Genomic DNA, 16,457 nt, shown 5'->3' on the forward strand with positions numbered 1-16,457 from the left:
ACAAAGTTAATTATAGAATCATATGATGTATGATAATTATCATTTAACATAGATAACAATTACAACTGCAAGTTAAACATTATGTGAAACACAAAACTATATTTCAGTACACCTTAAAAACCCTTTAAAAAACTCGTAATTTCCTGATAACCTCACACTAAAAGAATTTCAGTACAAATTAATTAAGTGTTGTCACAAAGAAATTATACACAAAATTATTTAATACCGACAACACTGCAGCATGACAAAGTACACAAAAAAAAATTCTTTAACATCAAATGCAAGTTGGTAGCAGTACTCTCTAACACAGACTACAAACATGATATGAGAATCACCTTTTATTAGTGAAACTTCAAATACTACACAGTGGGATAAAAACTAAAAACAAACCATTCAGGAGTAACAAATATGAATTAAATCCTTTTAAAAAAGAAGTTAGAACACAAAATTTCCCCTGAATGGATATATAGATAAAACAAAGTTCCTAAACAAAGCACAACCTTTTAAGAACCATCACAAAAATAAAAAAGATATAAGGGTACATGTGGAATGTATCAAAGATAATAATTAGCAAAAATACATAAAAATTAAAAGGGTCTAACTACGTATGTTCTAAGTCACACAAACATTCACAAACTAGTGAAATTAATACATAAGCAGTAGTGAGCAATAACAACTTAGATACATATAAGATATAGCCTGGTGGTCAGGATACTAACCTGCAATCTGTGGGTCAGAACTTTGAATCCAATCATTGAGTGTGCTTTCCCTGTCAGCCAGGGGGATGTTATCATTTTTGCACTCAGTCTCACTTTTTTTTTTTAGTAAAAGAGTAGCCCAAGAGTTGGCAGTTACTAATGTTTAGTAGCTGCCTCCCACATAGGAATGAAGAGTACAGATAGTCCTCAAGTAGCTTTACATGAGATTCCAGAAGAATGAAACAATACATTTAACCAAATTAGATATGGGGTCTGATCTCTGTTGCTTTCCCTTTAACTTCATTAACAGATCCTTCAATGTGGCATTTGTCTGGTGATCGGCCACAGTGGTCACTCTAATAGTTTCAAAAGCTTTAACCAAGGTGCTTTTTCAGGTTCATCCAGATTGACCCATGGTCAACAGGCCTCCTCTACAAATGGCACTATTTATTCAGTGTACAGAAACATTATGTGTGTGTGCATGCTTATGGATGGTGAACAGTTATTTGTAACTGGATTATAAACACAGTTTGTCTCCAAATTTCCTTGGTTGAGGTTCTAATCTTAACTGAGTAAACCTTATGTTACAAAAGTAAATCAGAACAAAAATAAGGTTTTAACCTTGATTCACATACTGACCTACCACTGGAACGACCTGCTATCCACATCCATGCAGAACGTGTAGATTCACAGCTGTACTATTCATGACCAAGTAAAGTGTTATCTCAGCATGAGCTGCCAGAATTAAGTCAACTTAATAACTTTCTAGACAACATGTTTTGGAAAAATTGAACATCTATAGAATAACAAGTTTTGAAAAAGTCTATTGTAAAGTGAAAGGTAAAAATACATGGTAAGCCTATATGCCATAGTATTTCAATACTGAAGTATTGAATTAGTTTTGGCATTCTTTTATACCAAAAAAATATGCTGACTGTAATATTATTTTAGTTTTGGATTATATAGTATGAAGTTAGTTTGAGTTACTCATCTTAACTTGCAGGTCTCAAGTTCTATCATAATTTTAGCCTTTCCTCAATAACTCATTGTTTCAAATATATACACTCTTGTATATTGAATAGTTTTAAAACAGTCAGCAGTGTACTAGTAAACAACACATTAATACATTGTATAACGTTGAGAACCTGAAAGGTTGCTCCTTAGGAGATAATAAACATTGTAGGTTGTGTTTTTGACTTCCAATAAAGAAAATGAACAATATTATACTGGATGTTATTTGCAACATATATGACTTTTCTGAACTTTTTATAGTTGGAAACTCACTGTAATTATATTCCTATATTGTCTACTTACTATAGGGAAGAGTTGCACATTTGTACTTCATCATTCACTGTGTTAATGTTCTTCTATCATTTATTCTCAATAAAGAAGAGATGTCCCCTTATTATACTTATGTTCCAGTCCTCATAAGGTCATTATAAGAAAGGTGTTTACTGTACATGTTTAGATCTTTATTAGTTTATATGCACTTAAGTCAATATTTACTATGCACATACTTCCTTTTACTCATACTTCGCACTAGCTACACATGTTTCCTGAATCGTGTGTGCACTGGAATGTATATTTTCATGTGTTAGGTGTTATTTTGAGAGTAATAGTCCTGTACAGTTTACTTATCTATTTATTATTTTGACTGAAGAATATAAGGACAGTTACAATGAAAGTGATGTGGAATGATGTATGTGATTTTAAAATATTTGTAATTCTGTGGATACTTACCTGTTTTGTACTGTAATACCATAATTTTCTGAATATATTATACACTGTAATCTTCATGAACAAAGAGTAAAATCTGTCTTATTAACATGAATAATACAGACCAAGAATATGATAATACTGCAGACAAATTAACCTTTTGAGGAAAAGAATGTTAGTGTCTGCATAATCTCTAACTCTGTGTTTGCTGTAATATTAGCTACCTTTGCAGTCATGACTGGCAAATAGATGCTGTCACAAGTTAGAATATTTATAAAATTGCTGAAAGCTTGCTAAATTGATAGTTGCACCAACTATTCAAGTACAATGATTAGCAATCAAAATTTAAAGGTTTTGCCAAAAATAATTTGAATATCATATATAATTTAGAGATAATTATTTTTGTATTTCCAAACACATCTAAGTGTGCATGTAAATAAGTATTAAAAATCTTAACTTTTTGATCATTTTATTCCAAAATTCATGTTTAAAGATACTAAAAATTAACAGAAATGGGAGATATTTCTCATTTATGTCTTAAGAACAGAGAGAATTAGTAAAATATACTAACAAATTGCACTTTTCCTAGTAAGTAAGCATTATTATTAACAATGTATGTCTGAAAAAAAATAGTCTGGGCTAACTGTAAAGAAAAATTCAATTTTTACCACATTTAAGTGATTGATTTTGCACAGAAACTTGTCAACGTTCTCCATGAGTGATGGATTGTTTTATAATTATTTATACACATTGATTAGATAATTCATGAAATTGTTTTCATAATTACTACAGGCATCGTCCAGCAATTGGAAATTGTCTAGGAGCAATGGCCAGTACCTTTCCTGTTGCGTTCATGGAACCACATTTGAATAAGCATAATAAATATTCCATTCATGGACGTCTTCAGGAGCATTCCCTTGAAGCACAAGGTATAACTGTAATACTTGTAATCGTACATGACAGTAGATAAACTGTGTTAATCATTATCATTATGTGTGCCTTCAGGAGCATTTCCTTGAAGCACAAGGTGTAACTGTAATACTTGTAATCGTACATGACAGTAGATAAACTGTGTTAATCATTATCATTATGTGTGCCTTCAGGAGCATTTCCTTGAAGCACAAGGTGTAACTGTAATACTTGTAATCGTACATGACAGTAGATAAACTGTGTTAATCATTATCATTATGTGTGCCTTCAGGAGCATTCCCTAGAAGCACAAGGTATAACTATAATACTTGTAATCGTACATGACAGTAGATAAACTGTGTTAATCATTATCATTATGTGTGCCTTCAGGAGCATTTCCTTGAAGCACAAGGTATAACTGTAATACTTGTAATCGTACATGACAGAAGATAAACTGTGTTAATCATTATCGTTATGTGTGCCTTCAGGAGCATTTCCTTGAAGCACAGGGTATAACTGTAATACTTGTAATCGTACATGACAGTAGCTAAACTGTGTTAATCATTATCATTGTGTGTGTCTTCAGGAGCATTATCTTGAAGCACAAGGTATAACTATAATACTTGTAATCGTACATGACAGTGGAGAAACTGTGTTAATCATTATCATTGTGTGTGCCTTCAGGAGCATTACCTTGAAGCACAAGTCAAGACTTTAATAACCATACACAAAACATGCTTGTGTTTTAGTTATCATTTATTCTACATTTGTTTAGATTCTCACTGGTGTATGTGTGTTCAAATAATCATTTACTTTTACATATTTAAGTCCTTATTAGTGTATACATGTTAAAGTAATCATTTACTGTATGCATGTTTAAGTCTTTAAGTCCTTATTAGTGTGTGTATGTTGAAGCCATCTTTTATTATACATATGTTTCAATCAATGTTTACTCTAAGTATGTTACAGATCATGTACTTATAAAGAAAAGGTGTACATTTGTTTAATCGAACATACTCAGGTGTGTGTAAGGAGAACAAGTTGACTGGAATCAACAAGTCCAAAGACTGACACTGTCACAGATGTGCAATTACCAGCTCTTCCCATAGATTATAGAAGAGCACCATTGAAAATTTTAAAATGCAGGGTACCCATGTTTTATTGCATTAATTATGTGATATATGTGATTTTCTCTGTCCAGCAACAAGTTAAACTGTACACAGCTAAAAGTGATTTGAGATTATTTATTTTGTTGTTTAGGTTTTTTATAAGAAATATTGGATGCAAACAATCCTCTCTGATAATGTAGTATATTAAAACATATATATCTGGATTTGATTGCATATAGCTGTAATGGCAGATTTAGAAACTAGCATGCCAACTGTTGAGGATATTATGCAGCAGATTGACAAGTTTGTAAACAGTGGTTCCAAGTATATGGATGTTCCTCATGTTATTGATGTCATGTTGCCCATGTTATGCAGGTTAGTGATAATAGTTTTTCAGCAGAGGGTAAAACAAAAAAAGTTTATGTTAAGTAATACTATTTTTTTTTTGAAATATTAAATCTATTGTAGTAAACATTCCTTGTACTATAATAAAAACATATAATGATGTTGAACATGGGTAACGTTTGAACTATTTTATCTGTTAGTGTTAATTTCTTAGCATTTAAAGGTAGCTGTTGATTATATTAATTTTATAGAATTTGTTTCGTACAAAAGTTAGAAAAATTTAATAGTAATACCTGAACTATCTCGATATTTTAGCTTGACAAAGCCAGTCTAGTATATGTGTGTGTGTGTATGTCCATCTCTGTAAACTTCTGGATTGTAGGTTTAAAGGAAAGCTCTTTATTGGGAATATTAATTTCGATACTCAGCATTTACACAAGTTTCACAAGCAAACAGTTATATAAGATCTAAACATATACGTCCATTGTTGTACTTAAATATTTATATATTTTTTCATAGTTATCTGCCCTTCTGGTGGAATCAGGGACCTGATAATGTGAACTTAACAACAGGGTGAGATATTCTTAATCAATGAACATTTGAACATTTTGTATCGCAAATAAACATTGTTGAAGACACTAAGTAAATTCACTTACATTTTTCAGAACTTCTGGAAATGTAAGTTTGTGTTTTTTTAATTTGGTATTATGTAAAATGTTATACTTGCATGATTTTGAAAAATCCTTTTTTCACTTGTAATATCTCCACATACTGCTATATCTGTAACTGCCACATGGAATAGAATACTACTATATGTTATCAAATATCGTGTTTTGTTGTTTAAGGGTCATGAACTAGGTAGATTAATATGTAGAATTATAGATGGACTTTTCTGTACATTAAGATATTTTTATTTGCAATTTTTGGCCTTCTTACCAAAGCAATGGAGACTTCAGTAAGAAGGCTGAAAGCTCACAAGGTATGTTGACATAAAGAAAAGTTTGTGTATAACTCTACAACTACTGTGTTTTGTTGTGTTATGTATTGCCTTATGTCAATGATATGTGATTTATTATTGGCCTTATGATAATAATGTGTTTTATTTAGAGGGAAAAAATAATAATGTTTTAATTATTTCAAGTCAGAACCAGTGTTTTTGTGTCTTTGTATATACATTTGCATGTTCTTCTGTATAACTAAACTACATTCTTAATTTAGAAACCATGTTACCATGGTAACAAGTGAGCACCTCAACAATCTCCTAAAGAACGTACTTAACCTTATCAGGAACCAAATTGGTATAGAGGGAGCTACCTGGATGATAAGTATTGCTGGTAGGCTTAAATTTTCAATTTCTTGGAAATATATATGAAAATCCATCTTCTACAAATTAGTGGATTATTTGCTTTAGAGTTTCTGTTGAAAAATGAACCTGTCAGATTGTTCGTCTTTGTTTTCCAAATAAATAATTTTCCTGCTTAAGCTAAAAAGAAATTTAGCATATTAACCTATTATTTATTCAGCTAAAACTGGTCAGATCGCTAACTTATTATTTATTTAGCTAAAGCAAGTCAGATCCCTAACTTATTATTTATTTATCTAATGCTGGTCAGATTGCTAACTTATTATTTATTTAGCTAAAGCAAGTCAGATCCCTAACTTATTATTTATTTATCTAATGCTGGTCAGATTGCTAACTTATTATTTATTTAGCTAAAGCAAGTCAGATCCCTAACTTATTATTTATTTATCTAATGCTGGTCAGATTGCTAACTTATTATTTATTTAGCTAGTGCTGGTCAGATCGCTAACTCGTTATTTATTTAGCTAATGCTGGTCAGATCATCATCAACTCTGCTGAAACCCTGTTAGAAGAGCCAATTCTACCACTATCAGAAAAGATCTGTACACGAGCAGAGGCTGTTTTTCACAAGGAGGAACTAATGAGGGGCTATCTGAAGTCTTCTACTGATGACACATCTCAGGTTGAGGGACAGCTTCAAGAGGTACATATCATGAAAATAGCATCAGTTAAAGTAACCAAGACACAATGTTACTGGTTCATAAATAAAAGTAAATAATGTGGTAAGCAGACTAACCAACAGTCAATGTTTCTGTTTTATAAGTCAGTCAGAGTTATTGATGTGGTAACTAGAATAACTAACACTCATTTTTGCTGATTCATAAATCAGTTAGTGTAATAAATGTAGTAACCAGGGTAACTAATAATCAGTGTTGCTGATTTATAAATCAATTTGAGTAATTAAAGTGGTAACCAGAAGAACTAACCATCATTGTTGTTGATTTATAAGTTAGTCAGAGTAAATAATCTGGTAACCAGGGTAACTAATAATCAGTGTTGCTGATTTATAAAACAATCAGAGTAGTTTATGTAGTAATTAGGGTAATTAACAATCAATGTTTCTGGTTCATAAGTCACACAGAGTAACTAATGTGGTAACCAGGGTAATTAACAATCAATGTTTCTGGTTCATAAGTCACACAGAGTAACTAATGTGATAACCAGGGTAATTAACATCAATGTTTCTGGTTCATAAGTCATTCAGAGAAAATAATGTGGTAACCACAGTAATTAACAATCAATATTTCTGATTCTTAAGTCATTCAGAGTAAATAATATGGTAACCAGGGTAACTAACAATCACTGTTTTGGGTTCATAAGTCATTCAGAGTCATTGATGTTTTTGGTTCCTAACTCTTTATAAAATCAAGTGTGAAATACATTCCAACATGTGAGAATACTGAAGTACTTGGTAGCACATGCTTGCCTAAGGCAGAGTTCTGGATTTCAGAGCTATTAGCCTCATTTGAACGAGTGTGGTACCACAAATGATTCTTCACATACTGAGCTATGGATGCATTGTAAGAGTGACAGTCACTCGTTTAGCATGAACAGTGGGTGGTATGGTACTTGTCTTCCCTCTGGTCAGTAGTTCAAATTTAGAGGTGGCAGTAAGTAACCTAAGTAGCTTCGCCATAAAATCAGATACTTAAAGTATTTTCCAAAACATATTATAAATCTCATTTTTGCAAATCTTGTTCACATAATCAGTAGTATTAAAATACTTCTTTTCAAAGGTTTTAAATAAAATTGATTGAAGATGAAAAAGAAACCAAAAAACTTTAGATTTCTAATTTAATTTTAGAATTTTGTTGTAGTTATTTGTAATTTTTCATCAAGGTTGACATATTTTCAGCTAGGAAGTCATATTTTCATTATGATCTTAACATAAAACATATTATTCAAATACTGTGTGTAATAATGCATTTAATCCTAAGTAAGTTACATATAGAAATTGAATCACAGGATTTTAATTGGATAACACAATTAAAATATTTTGGTTCTAAGTAATTACTGTCAGGTTGAAAACTGTAAGAAAATAAAAAACATTCATATAGCTAGAATAGCAGGTTTTAAAATTTATTATGATTTTGTTTTTTAAATTGTTCAAAACGTTTTTCTTTCAGTGTCTGAATTATTTTAGCCTCATCTTGAAATATGTCAAGATAAAAATCAAACATTTTAATTTCTTGCAGGAATTCTCTCTCCTTGTTAGAGATATATATGCCTTCTATCCTCTTTTAATAAAATATGCAGATCTTCAGAGGTGAGAAGCTTCTCTTTATTTGGTTTAAAAATCTACGTTTTTAAAGATATTTTACTTCTGTATCTCATCAAATTTAAAAAGTACTTCAGTTTATTAGCAGATTACCAAGAAAACCAAGTTTGTTATATTTTTTGTGTTTTTGAGTTTTCAATATTTTTGTGCAGTCATTATATTTAATAACTGTTTGACAGGCAATATCTGTTAGATTTAGAGATAGGAACATTTAAATGGATTAGTAACTGCCTGGTAGATGATATCTATTAGATTTAAATATTCAAACATTTAAAGAATTAATAAAGGTATGGTAGATGATATGTATTAGATTTAAATATTCAAACATTTAAAAGAATTAATAAAGGTATGATGGATTATATCTATTAGATTTAAATATTCAGACATTTAAAATATTGAATAAAGGTATGATAGATGATATCTGTTAGATTTAAATATTCAAACATTTAAAATAATTGGTAACTGTCTAATAGATGATATGTATTGTATTAAAGATACCAACATTTAAAAGAATTGGTAACTGCTTGATAGAAGATATCTGTTAAATTTAAAGACATTGATGTTCAAAAGAGATGGTAACTGTCTAGTTGCTCAAATATAAAGTTACTGGACACAACACATTGAAAGAATGGTTTGAAAAATATTATTAATGTATTTTTGTGATAAAACCTATATCATTTCAATATCATTAATATCTTTCTTAGTGCCTCTTAACATTTTAATAAGAACCAGGTTCTTGTTCTTTGGTATGAACTTGTGATATTTAGTAGATACATCTGTGCTAACATTACTGTTTGTATGAAAGTCATCTTCACAAATATACCATAATTAAAATAATTTGTGCTTGAAGTTGTCATACTTTGCAATAATTTGAAAATTCTTCTAACTGAGTGAATTATTCTCTTCTAAAATCATGTTTGGTTAAGGCAAAGGTATTGTGTGTTTGTAGTTTATGTTCTTTTAGTCTTATAGTTTTTCAAGGGATATGTCTGGTCTTTTGGATGAATTAATAAATTTGTAAGATTAATTGAACAAAAATAAATTACACCTGGAAACTGTTGTTTATTATATTTTAAGAAAGTGAAAAATAACCTTGTGTTTTTTGAGTATTACTTATATTTTGCATACCTCATGAGTCTTAATTTAAGTAATTACTAATGTTATCCAATTGCAATACTTTCATTAATTCTATTCTAATTATCTTATACAGTATCTATTTTTTAATTTTACTTCTTGTAGGGCACATTGGTTGAAACACAATGTAAAAGATGCAGAACAACTATACAATTATGTGGCTCACATTTTTAACCTTTGGTCTCGCTCACAGGTAAGTTCTATACCTATTGCATAAGTAAGTGCTTAAAAGAAGATTTGTGAGATAAGATGAACAGATACTGTATTGAAAATAATTTAAAATACGACAAAGCAGTTCACTCTAGTCACTAAATGATGTAACAGAAGTACATGGTAATTGTTATTACATTTATGACAAGCAGTGTTAAATTTTTACTAAATCTGATTAAAACAAAGTACCTACATAGATAAGGACTAAAATCCAATATTGTTAGCGCTGTAGCTAATTTAATGTACTGTCTAAATAGGAGTATGCAATGGAATAAAAAAAAAATGTGATGATTGGAATGTATTGATTCATCATTTATGTACGCTTCTTCTTAGTAATATATTCATAAATGAATTAGTTTACTTATACGCTTGTGTGTGTGTGTTTTCTTATAGCAAAGCCACATCAAGCTATTTGCTGAGCCCACCGAAGGGAATTGAACCCCTGATTTTAGCGTTGTAAGTCTGTGGACTTACCTCTGTACTAGTGGGGGGCTATTTATATGTTAGTTTGAGTAAAGATTGAGAAAAAATGTATTTTTGTGTACAAATTTTCACTATATTTGCTATAAGAAACACTAATATTTTTTCACGAGTTTAAGGAACTTGCTGTTTTTAAACTTAATTTTCGTTATGGTAGACATAAAGTTTTTTACATTCTTCATCTTTTATTTTTTATAATGATTATGATAAAATTATTTAAATTTTCTTCCTGTAAAATATTAAACTTATTTTACAACCTTATATGGTTTCATTTAAAGAAAAGGAAAATTTCAGCATTACCTAACAAGTATTTTTTTTTCACATTTTAGTAGGTGTTAAAATATCACATGTAGACATTCAAAACTTATTGTATTTTGAAGTTTTGTTCAGTTTTCACACAAGAATTATGTTTATTTCAGTATTTCCGGCGTGAAGAACAGAACTTTATCTCCCAGCATGAAATTGACAATATGGCACTGATCATGCCAGCAGCTGGTAGAGGGCGAACTGCCGTACAATCTACAGAATATACCACCACATCATCAAAGAAGGTAGGACATGTTTAAGATTTTTCTTAGAGTTGGCATTTGTGGAATATACACAGTATTATCTTTGATATTATGGTAATGAATATGTTATACGTTATACACAAAGTGTATATCAAACATATAATTAATGATAAATATTTGTAGGTGTTAATAGATATAGCTGATCAGATTTGACCATTATCATAAGGCTTTGATCAGATGAATGATATACCATTAGCAAAGGCAGAGAAGATTTGGTATCAAACATATAATTTGTGCAAACTATTTGTAGGTGTTAATTAATAAATATGACTGATCAGATTTGACCATTATTATAGAGTTCTGATCAGATGAAAGATATATTGTTAGCAAAGGCAGAGAAGTTTTGGTTTTGGTTTATATTTTAAGAAAAGGAGAATATTTTATAATATATCAATCACAGTACTTCAGCCTGTCCAGAGCCAGCTAAGGACTTCTGCTTAATACTAATGATTATTAGGCCAGCTAGATTATAAAAGATGTGGTAGTGGTTTAGGAGCTATATATATGTATATGACCAGTTTTCGTAAAGAGCAACTGTTATGCTGTGAACCAGATTAAGCAAGTGAATTCTAATTATTATCAATTTTGGTTTAATCGTTTACAAATCAGATTTATAGGTATAACAAAATATTTCTGTGTTCTCCTAATCACATTAAATAATGCATTATGCAGGTAAAAAAACGAAGAGATGGTAAAAGAGATAAAGACAAAGAATTGGCTTCCAGCCTGATGGTTGCCTGCTTAAAACGTGTTCTACCTGTTGGCTTGAATCTTTTCGCTGGTCGAGAGCAAGAACTTGTCCAACATGCCAAAGAAAAGTTCCTAAAGGTAACTGTTAGAAGTAGAGATGAAGTTAGCAAAGATATTAAAAAAAAAACATAATAAAATATCTGCTTTATATGTGAATATGAAAGTAACATTATATCTTTTGTCATTTTTTGTAGAAGGATCAAGATTCTGATATATTTGATTATGTGAAAACTCAACTGACTCTGCCAGACAAGGTAATGTTTAATTATATCTGTTTCTGTTTTTTGTATTTACACTAAACATTTGCAATATGCTGTAAATATTATCATATATATAAAAATGTGATGACTTTTGTGTATTTATAACTTTACATAAAATCAATTTTATTTTCTGACAGATTGATCCCAGTGATGATATGAGCTGGCAACACTATTTATATAGTAAACTTGGTAGTAAGAAGTCAACTGCACTGACAGTTACTGCTGACCAGCTAGTTGAAAGGATTATTGACATGGCCAAGGTTTTATATGGGCTTCACATGGTTTGTATTTCTTTTGGTTTTCAAACTAAATTACAATATCAAGTATTGGGTCCTTCTATGGCATGGTTATAGTTTTAATTTATAATGTTTACTTGCTTGTTTTGTTGTAGGGACTCTGAATGGCCAGGTGGTTTAAGCACTGGACTTGCAAACATGCTCTCCCTTTTAGCTTTGGGAGTGCTATAATGTGATGACCAATCCCAAAATTTGTTGGTAAAAGAGTATCCCAAGAATTGGTACTGGGTAGTGATGACTAGCTTTTTTCTCTATTGTCTTTCACTGCTAAATTAAAGATGGCTAGTGCAGATAGACCTTGGGTAGCTTTGTGTGAAATTAAAAAAAAACAACAAACAATTTGTTGTAGGTTGAAATAAATTAAAGCCCCTGAATGATATAACTAATGTTATACCAGTACTTATTTATGGAAATAAAAGATGTTTTTAAATATACATGAATAAATATTTCATTTATATTTATACAGGACAAAGGACAAATAAAAAGTGACCACTATGAAGTAACTGTATAATTAAATTTTGTAAATCATGATCAGTAATGAAAAAAATTAAAACATTCATATTTAACTCATTTAAAGTTGAATTTTAAATTTTTTAATTTGTACTGTTACATATTAAATAAATTAGCAAATTAAATGCAATATTTTACACTGTGATTCTAAATTTTGTAACTTTGGCATAAAAAAAATTTGTAAAATATGTTTAAAGAAGAGAGTTTTACAAAGAAACATGTATGTGCCACATAAGGGTTTAGACATATCTTTATTTCAAGATATATGTTGCAAAGTAAATCAATAAAAAATTCATACACAAAGAGATAAAAGAAGTATTAGCTTTATTCTAAAAAACAACATTTCAAAGAACTTTTTTAGCATATTAATTTTGTATTAAATATTTTCTGGTACAGAAATTATTTTTTGAAATTTTTAATATTTTTGTAATGCTGCATATGCACAGCTGAATTTTTTAGAGGGAAGGGAGGGTACATTAATACGTTTATAAAATAAGCACTTGTAAAAACATTTTTATATCAATTGAAAAAAATTAAACTCTTATTAACTAAATATTAATTAAATGAATCTGTAAATATCTAAAAATTATTAATAATCATCTTGTAGTGTCAAATTTTACCACAGTACAAAATAAGTATCATCAGAGAGTTGTTACTCTAGCATTTCTTAAACATGGCAAAAATTTGTTACACTTATTAGTTTTGTCACTGGCCACACATTTCTTAAGTACTTCTGATTTATATATTTACTAAGTTGTTAAAGTGTTGGATTCTTCGTTTAGAGTAATAATGGCACACAGATAAACTACACCCATTTAATGAAGGGTTTGATGATTCAATGTTTTATTGTAGATGCAACTGTAGAAAAGATGAATAAACATGTCTGATGGACACACTTAGCACTGTTTATTTCACATTATACGACTGTACTGCATTTCTGAAAATAAAACAGAAAGACTATAAAATTACAATACAGCTACGCACAGATAGCATACACAATAAAGAACTTATGTGAAACCATAGCACTTTACATCAAATTTTGTACCTTTAAAGCAGAAGCTGATATTTCAGAAGGCATCCAAGACTGCTTTACAATCCAAACACTCTGTAGTCAACCAATCAACAAATCAAATTATCTCAGAATAATTAGGAGGTATCTCCTATGTGACAGCCATAAAGCATGGAGTAAAGTATGATACAAAATAACTTTGTACGAAACAGTAAATAACTACCATGCTATAGAAAATAATATTGTAGTTTCAGTTTTGCACATATTCTCATTTGGATTTAATGGGTTCTCTTCCAGAATTGAAAAAAATTGTTTTGTAGATACAAAATATATCTGATGGGAGAGTGGCAAATGTATTAATAGCTACTACTCTGTCATTACTGCCCCTCACTAGCACAGCAGTAAGTCTATGGATTTACAGCGTTAAAATCAGGGGTTCAATTACCTTTGATGGGCTCAGCAGATAGCCTGATGTGGCTTTGTTAAAAAAGAAAACACAAACACTGTCATTACTTTTGAACTTTAGTCAGATTTAGTCAGATGCAGTAGTTTTAATAAGCTTTGCTTTATTTTTTTCTGCAACACAGTAAGCTATAAAAATAATTAAATAACATCTGAATATATTACTGTTTTTTAAAGTAAACAAGCATGGTCTATAACATGTATATTACATCAGTGAATAGTGAGAAAGCTTCAATGTATAATAAATTAGATTTAACATTTTTTTACCTGGTGTATGTATATTATGGTTATCAGAAACTATATTTTAGTAATATATATTAATGTAAATATATGGCATGTTGAGTTAAGGTTTCTTCTACAGTAGGTGCCTGTGACTTTTTGGTAATAAATTCGACAACAAATGACCAGCACATACTCCACTTGTCTTTAAAATAATATGTATACATGAAAGAAGTTTAACGTATGTACAAAATTCTTTACACTGGGGAGATAATAGTTGTATGTTAAACATTATACAGTTCTCTTCTTCTTGTCATAAGTTTACTTAGGCCAGTTCAATTGCTTTAAAATTCAGTTGGTAAGCTGAACTATTTTTCTCTATTTTTATCACAATAATATCCTTGTATAATTCATTTACTCTGTAACATGAGTTACCATAGTTTTATCCTAAACTTTAAGTAATTGTTTGGCTTTTGTCAAAGTCCACACTGGCAAATTCATTTAGTTTAGAACACCCTTTGACAAGACAAATTATTCTCCTTATTTTTCTCAAACTCTTAATCTCCCTCTATCATATCAACATTTAGGCCATTCATTCTAAAAAAATTAATTTTACATCTTTTAACTTTTCTCTGACCAAACTTCTCTTTCATGTTACTTTACTCTGTTTCTACTCATCTGGTCACTGCTTTTCATACATCTGTCACTTAAGCTTATTAACAATCTCCACAATGTTGACATCTGTGGATTGGAAACACAATGTGCAATAGCCCCAACATCAAAAAATTACAAATACAAAATTAATTAACAATACTACCTAGACCAAACAGCCTTTTATATCTGACAATAGTAATATTTTAAAACTGTTGTAAATGAATATATAGTATGACCATTTAGAGTAACTTGTATCATACTACACAACAGAAATAATGTAGTATTCACAAAAAGTATTCAAGTCGTACATGGATGTAAATATATTGTAGTAAGAACTAATGAAAACTGTGCCATATAGGAACCTCCACCAGATAACTCCCACAAATGTTTTGATCCATTGTGTTAACCCTTGGCAAACATTCCATATTGTGTTTCCATACTGGTAAAATGTTTTGAATGACCTTGCCAAGATTTGAAACTCAACCTTTAAATTAGTAGAACAGTTGATTTTGAATTTATGGAATAGGTGGTCTTACCCATCAGGCCAGATGTGCACATAATTTTAGAGGACATTTCATCTATTTTTATGTACCTCTGAAAATTTTTCATAAGTGTTTATTAAGCCCCTGAACTACCAACTAAATCTGCTTCTCCCTCAACCTAATGGAATCTCAGTTACACTACCTGACTTACGGATAAACATTTTTTTAGAAGTCAAACTAAATTTGTTATGGTCTATATACAATTGGCCTTTTGAATATATTTTTGTTTTATGACTTACTGGTATTCATAATTTATTAATCTATAGTGACAGTTGTAGCTTTTTATTTACAGGCTAGTCTAGCTAATAATTTTTCTCTTTAATTAATACATACTTTATTTCTTCATAACTCAGAGGAAACATTAATCACGAAGTGAAAGGTTGAAGGCCAACTTCTCACAAGAAAAGGATCTCAAAACGTTTGATCACTAGTTTTCCTTATATGACAGACTGGATTATATCAGCATAAACTATAGTCAATCTTATCTTGTAAATTATATATAAAAAATAACTTGTAACAATATTACTGTCTTGTCTCCCAGTTATTTGCAGATTATTAGGGTACCTAGGGTTGGTGTGGATCTGGACTCTTAATTAGATTTCTTATCTTGTATCAAAATTAGTTTGATTCTTTAGAACATATTCAGTATTTAATGATAATTGTTTTATTTCATCTTTACCTGGTGTTTGAACTATGGTTGTCCAATTTCAAGTGAATCTAATTTTTGTTTTGCATTGTTGTATTATATAAATTATTTTTTTAATATTCTTCTATTTCTCTGCTCTCGTGTGTTAAACCTTTTGTAAATAGTGATGATGCAAGACTACTGAAAGAATATTTATTTTTTCTTCTCATAATTTCATACTACTGACCTTTATTATTACTGATAACAGTACCAGATTATGAAAATATCCAGCTATGTTGAATTGAGTGATATTTATTTA

General features: G+C 30.0%; 1 protein-coding gene across 11 annotated transcripts in view; it reads left to right on the forward strand.

Moving 5' to 3' along the window:
* LOC143226567 (ryanodine receptor-like) overlaps positions 1 to 16,457 on the forward strand; it is a 250,771-nt gene that overhangs the window by 171,235 nt on the left and 63,079 nt on the right. For all 11 annotated transcript variants that reach the window (XM_076457710.1, XM_076457700.1, XM_076457702.1 and 8 more), the window contains 11 exons: positions 3,207 to 3,343; positions 4,672 to 4,807; positions 5,297 to 5,350; positions 5,996 to 6,111; positions 6,605 to 6,783; positions 8,336 to 8,406; positions 9,658 to 9,745; positions 10,662 to 10,793; positions 11,484 to 11,639; positions 11,756 to 11,815; positions 11,959 to 12,102. In XM_076457710.1, coding sequence (XP_076313825.1) covers positions 3,207 to 3,343; positions 4,672 to 4,807; positions 5,297 to 5,350; positions 5,996 to 6,111; positions 6,605 to 6,783; positions 8,336 to 8,406; positions 9,658 to 9,745; positions 10,662 to 10,793; positions 11,484 to 11,639; positions 11,756 to 11,815; positions 11,959 to 12,102 — 1,273 coding nt within the window. The remainder of the gene's footprint in view (positions 1 to 3,206; positions 3,344 to 4,671; positions 4,808 to 5,296; positions 5,351 to 5,995; positions 6,112 to 6,604; positions 6,784 to 8,335; positions 8,407 to 9,657; positions 9,746 to 10,661; positions 10,794 to 11,483; positions 11,640 to 11,755; positions 11,816 to 11,958; positions 12,103 to 16,457) is intronic.

The sequence above is a fragment of the Tachypleus tridentatus genome, chromosome 9 (genome assembly GCF_004210375.1).
Source record: "Tachypleus tridentatus isolate NWPU-2018 chromosome 9, ASM421037v1, whole genome shotgun sequence".
Lineage (NCBI taxonomy): Eukaryota > Metazoa > Arthropoda > Merostomata > Xiphosura > Limulidae > Tachypleus > Tachypleus tridentatus.